The sequence below is a fragment of the Ovis aries genome, chromosome 15, assembly GCF_016772045.2.
Source record: "Ovis aries strain OAR_USU_Benz2616 breed Rambouillet chromosome 15, ARS-UI_Ramb_v3.0, whole genome shotgun sequence".
NCBI lineage: Eukaryota > Metazoa > Chordata > Mammalia > Artiodactyla > Bovidae > Ovis > Ovis aries.
The window spans coordinates 78,162,806-78,167,208 of NC_056068.1; the positions used below are offsets into that span (position 1 = coordinate 78,162,806).

Below are 4,403 nucleotides of genomic sequence, written 5' to 3' on the forward strand. Positions count from 1 at the left end.
AAACAGTAATGATTTATTGTGGCATTATCCCTCTGTGTCCGCTAGAACGTGAATGCCAGAAAGTCAGGGATTTTGAAGTTTTGGTTTATTTTTCCATCCACAATGCATAAATACATAATGCATTAATTATCAGTAAATACTTTTTGGACTACTTTGTGATGTCCATAAAGATTTTAGAGTGAAACAAAACAGATATTATCATTCCACTTACAGTAAGGACATGAAGTGCTTTCTGCATAATAAGAATCACTATATACTATCAGTAACTACTATTAGCATATACCATAGATGTATATTAAATTCTTAATATAAAATGGAAGGGAGGCATAGGTACAAAAGCGCTTTTTTAAAAAAAATAAGAATTTATTTATTTTAATTGGAGGTTAATTACTTTACAGTATTATATTGGTTTTGCCATACATCAACATGAATCCGCCACAGGCATACATGTGTTCCCATCCTAAACCCCCTTCCTCCTCCCTCCCTGTACCATCCTCTGGGTCATCTCAATGGACCAGCCTCAAGCATCCAGTATCAGGCATCGAACCTGGACTGGTGATTCATTTCATAAATGATATTATACATGTTTCAATGCCATTCTCCCAAATCATCCCACCCTCGCCCTCTCCCACAGAGTCCAAAAGACTGTTCTATGCATCTGTGTCTCTTTTGCTCTCTCTCATGCAGGGTTATCATTACCATCTTTCTAAATTCCATACATATGTGTTAGTATACTGTATTAGTGTTTTTCTTTCTGGCTTACTTGACTCTGTATAATAGGCTCGAATTTCATCCACCTCATTAGAACTGATTCAAATGAATTCTTTTTAATGGCTGAGTAATACTCCATTGTGTATATGTACCTCAGCTTTCTTATCCATTCATCTGCTGATGGACATCTAGGTTGCTTCCATGTCTTGGCTATTATAAAGTGCTGTGATGAACACTGGGGTACACGTTTTTCTTTCATTTCTTGTTTCCTTGGTGTATGCCCAGAAGTAGGATTGCTGGGTCATAAGGTAGTTCTATTGCCAGTTTTTAAGGAATCTCCACACTATTTCCATAGTGGCTGTACTACCTTGCATTCCTCCCAACAGTGTAAGAGGGTTCCCTTTTCTCCACACCCTCTCCAGCATTTACTGCTTGTAGACTTTTGGATCGCAGCCATTCTGACTGGCATGAAATGGTACCTCATTGTGGTTTTGATTTGCATTTCTCTGATGATGAGTGATGTTGAGCATCTTTTCATGTGTTTGTAAGCCATCTGTATGTGTTCTTTGGAGAAATGTCTATTTAGTTCTTTGGCTCATTTTTTGATTGGGTCATTTATTTTTCTGGAATTGAGCTGCATAAGTTGCTTGTATATTTTTGAGATTAGTTGTTTGTCAGTTGCTTCATTTGCTAGTATTTTCTCCCATTCAGAAGGCTGTCTTTTCACCTTGCTTATAGTTTCCTTTGTTGTGCAGAAGCTTTTAAGTTTAATTAGATCCCATTTGTTTATTTTTCCTTTTATTTCCAGTATTCTGGGAGGTGGGTCATAGAGGATCCTGCTGTGATGTTTGTTGGAGAGTGTTTTGCCTATGTTCTCTGAGCAGTTTTATAGTTTCTGGTCTTATGTTGAGATCTTTAATCTGTTTTGATTTTTTTGTGTGTATGGTGTTAGAAAGTGTTCTAGTTTCATTCTTTTACAAGTGGTTGACCAGTTTTCCCAGCACCACTTGTTAGAGATTGTCTTTAATACATTGTATATTCTTGTCTCCTTTGTCAAAGATAAGGCATCCATTGGTGCATGGATTTATCTCTGGACTTTCTGTTTTGTTCCATTGATCTATATTTCTGTCTTTGTGCCAGTACCATACTGTCTTGATGACTGTGGACCAAAAGCACCTTTTAACCGTATTTCAAATCATAACTACAGTAAGTTTTAGTGACTCATTTGGAAATGAGACAAGAATTGGGCAAGTTTTAAAAAATGAAGTGTGAGAGAAATAAAAACATAAAAGCACGTGTGGAGTACAAAAGAAGGGATTAGCACTTATTTAGAAGCGACAATGAACTAGTGAGCTACAAATTGTCATATGTCTGGATAGATTTGGAGTCATATTTAAGTAAATACTTTTTATGCCAAGTTTGTTTCTTTTCTATATGAAAACACTCTGTCATTGCTGTAGACCATCCTCAAAATACTATGTGAGAACTCATTTCATCTAAAAATTCTTTGTTCATCGATTCGTCATGTGTTTATAGGACTCTGGTGACTGTGCCTTTGTGTTTTGGTTTGTAATTATATTTTTAAAGTGTGATTCTGGGAACATCTGTGTTAGGATCATCGGGATAAATGTTAAGTGTGAGATTCCACTGTCCCATGTGACTTTCTGACACAGATGTTCTGTAGATTATCTTGATTAACAAGCTTTTTGGAGCAATTGTTTTGTCAAACAGTTTATAAGCCCCGTTTTTCCTATGAAAGATATAACATTGTGAATCATTCTGTGGGGAATCAGAGATAAGTAAAAGATTGCAAGTAGTTTGGTATTCCATGCTCATGCTATTTTTTCTTTTCTATTTTAAAGTAGTATATAAATATGCCCTTAGAAATCACAGAACAGTAATGAAGAATCATTTACTCTGCCCTTGAAGAACTAACATATAAGTAGCAAGTGGATGCATTTTAGTGATATGATGTGCTAAAGAATAAATGAGAGGATATAGGGTGTGTGAGAAGTCAAAAGCAGAAAGGGATTAATTCAGTTTTATGTATGATGGGAGAGGAGTGAAAGTACTTCATAAAGGACAGCTGGGGACATAAAGGTATGTAAAATGCAGAAGCATAAAAAGTGTAGGGAGATAGGGAATATGCAGTTCACTTTTACATATGGACATAGCTATAAGCATAGTTATCTTTAGGTTCAGAGGTAGGTGCAAGGTAGGTAAGAGGTGGAAATAGAATAATAGTTCTGTGTTAAAGAAGCTGAAACAATGGCTTAGTAGAAGCAAAACCTCATCTCACAATAGTATTCATTGTGAACGATCTGGAGGTGCAGATAAAAATCGTTTCAACAGTCAGTAATGAAAAGCGCACCTTCCTATCTCTGGTTCCATCTGTTTCAAGTGCAGAGAATGCCCAGCACCAATGACACCACGCTAAGAGAGTTCATTCTCCTGGGCCTCACAGATCGCCCAGAGCTCCAGCCTCTCCTCTTTGTGCTGTTTCTGGTCGTTTACCTTGCCACCCTCTTAGGCAACCTGGGCATGATGGTGTTAATCAGACTGGACTCTCGCCTTCACACGCCCATGTACTTCTTCCTCACTCATTTATCCTTGGTAGATTTGTGCTATACCTCTACAGCAGCCCCACAGATGCTGACTAATCTGGTTTCACAGAAGAAGACCATCAGCTTTGCTGGCTGCTTTGTACAGTGTTACCTTTTCATAGCACTTCTCCTCACTGAGTTTTACATGCTGGCAGCAATGGCCTATGACCGCTACGTGGCCATATGCAACCCTCTGCACTACAGTGTAAAGATGTCCAGGTGCGTCTGCATAAGCTTCGCCACATTCCCTTATGTCTATGGCTTCTCGGATGGACTCTTCCAGGCCATCATGACCTTCCGCTTGACCTTCTGTAGATCCAACATCATCAACCATTTCTACTGTGCTGACCCGCCACTCATCAAGCTTTCTTGCTCTGATACTTATGTCAAAGAGCATGCCATGTTGATATCAGCAGGCTTCAACCTCTCCAGCTCCCTCATCATCATCCTGATTTCTTACGCCTTAATTCTCACAGCAATCCTCAGGATCAAATCAGCAGAAGGAAGGCGCAAGGCATTCTCCACCTGTGGTTCCCACATGATGGCTGTAACGCTGTTTTATGGGACACTCTTCTGCATGTATGTGAGACCACCAACAGACACGACGGTGGAAGAATCCAAGATAATAGCTGTTTTCTACACCTTTGTAAGTCCAGCACTTAATCCGTTGATCTACAGTCTGAGGAACAAAGATGTAAAACAAGCACTGAAGAGAGTCCTCAGAAGAAATATAGTCACTAAGATGGCCATGCCTCCGTTTCCAATAAACTGTAACTCTTAATCTTTGGCTCAAATATCTCTACATTTATAAGATCAGTTTTCATATTCTTTGTGTCTGTGTTTCAATTGTTCTTCAGACTGAGAATAAATAAGCTGGACTTAGTCTAGAGTGCTGTCCTTTACTATGTTTACCTGGGTGGAGAGTAGTAACATTTCCTTGCATATTATTAGAAATGAAGCATAGAGTTCTGTACCTCAGATCAACTGTTTCAAAACTGCTTTTATTTCTGTGTATGGTGTTAGAAGATTCATGTTGATATATGGAAAAACCAATACAATATTGTAAAGTAATTAGCCTCCAATTAAAAT

The 4,403-nt window shown here is 38.3% G+C and overlaps 1 protein-coding gene across 1 annotated transcript; it reads left to right on the plus strand.

The window, feature by feature from the left end:
* The first annotated feature begins 3,120 nt into the window (after positions 1 to 3,120).
* Positions 3,121 to 4,095, plus strand: LOC101115065 (olfactory receptor 5M11). The gene has a single exon (XM_004016792.3). The coding sequence runs from the start codon at positions 3,121 to 3,123 to the stop codon at positions 4,093 to 4,095; it is 975 nt and encodes a 324-aa protein (XP_004016841.3).
* Positions 4,096 to 4,403: the final 308 nt, after the last annotated feature.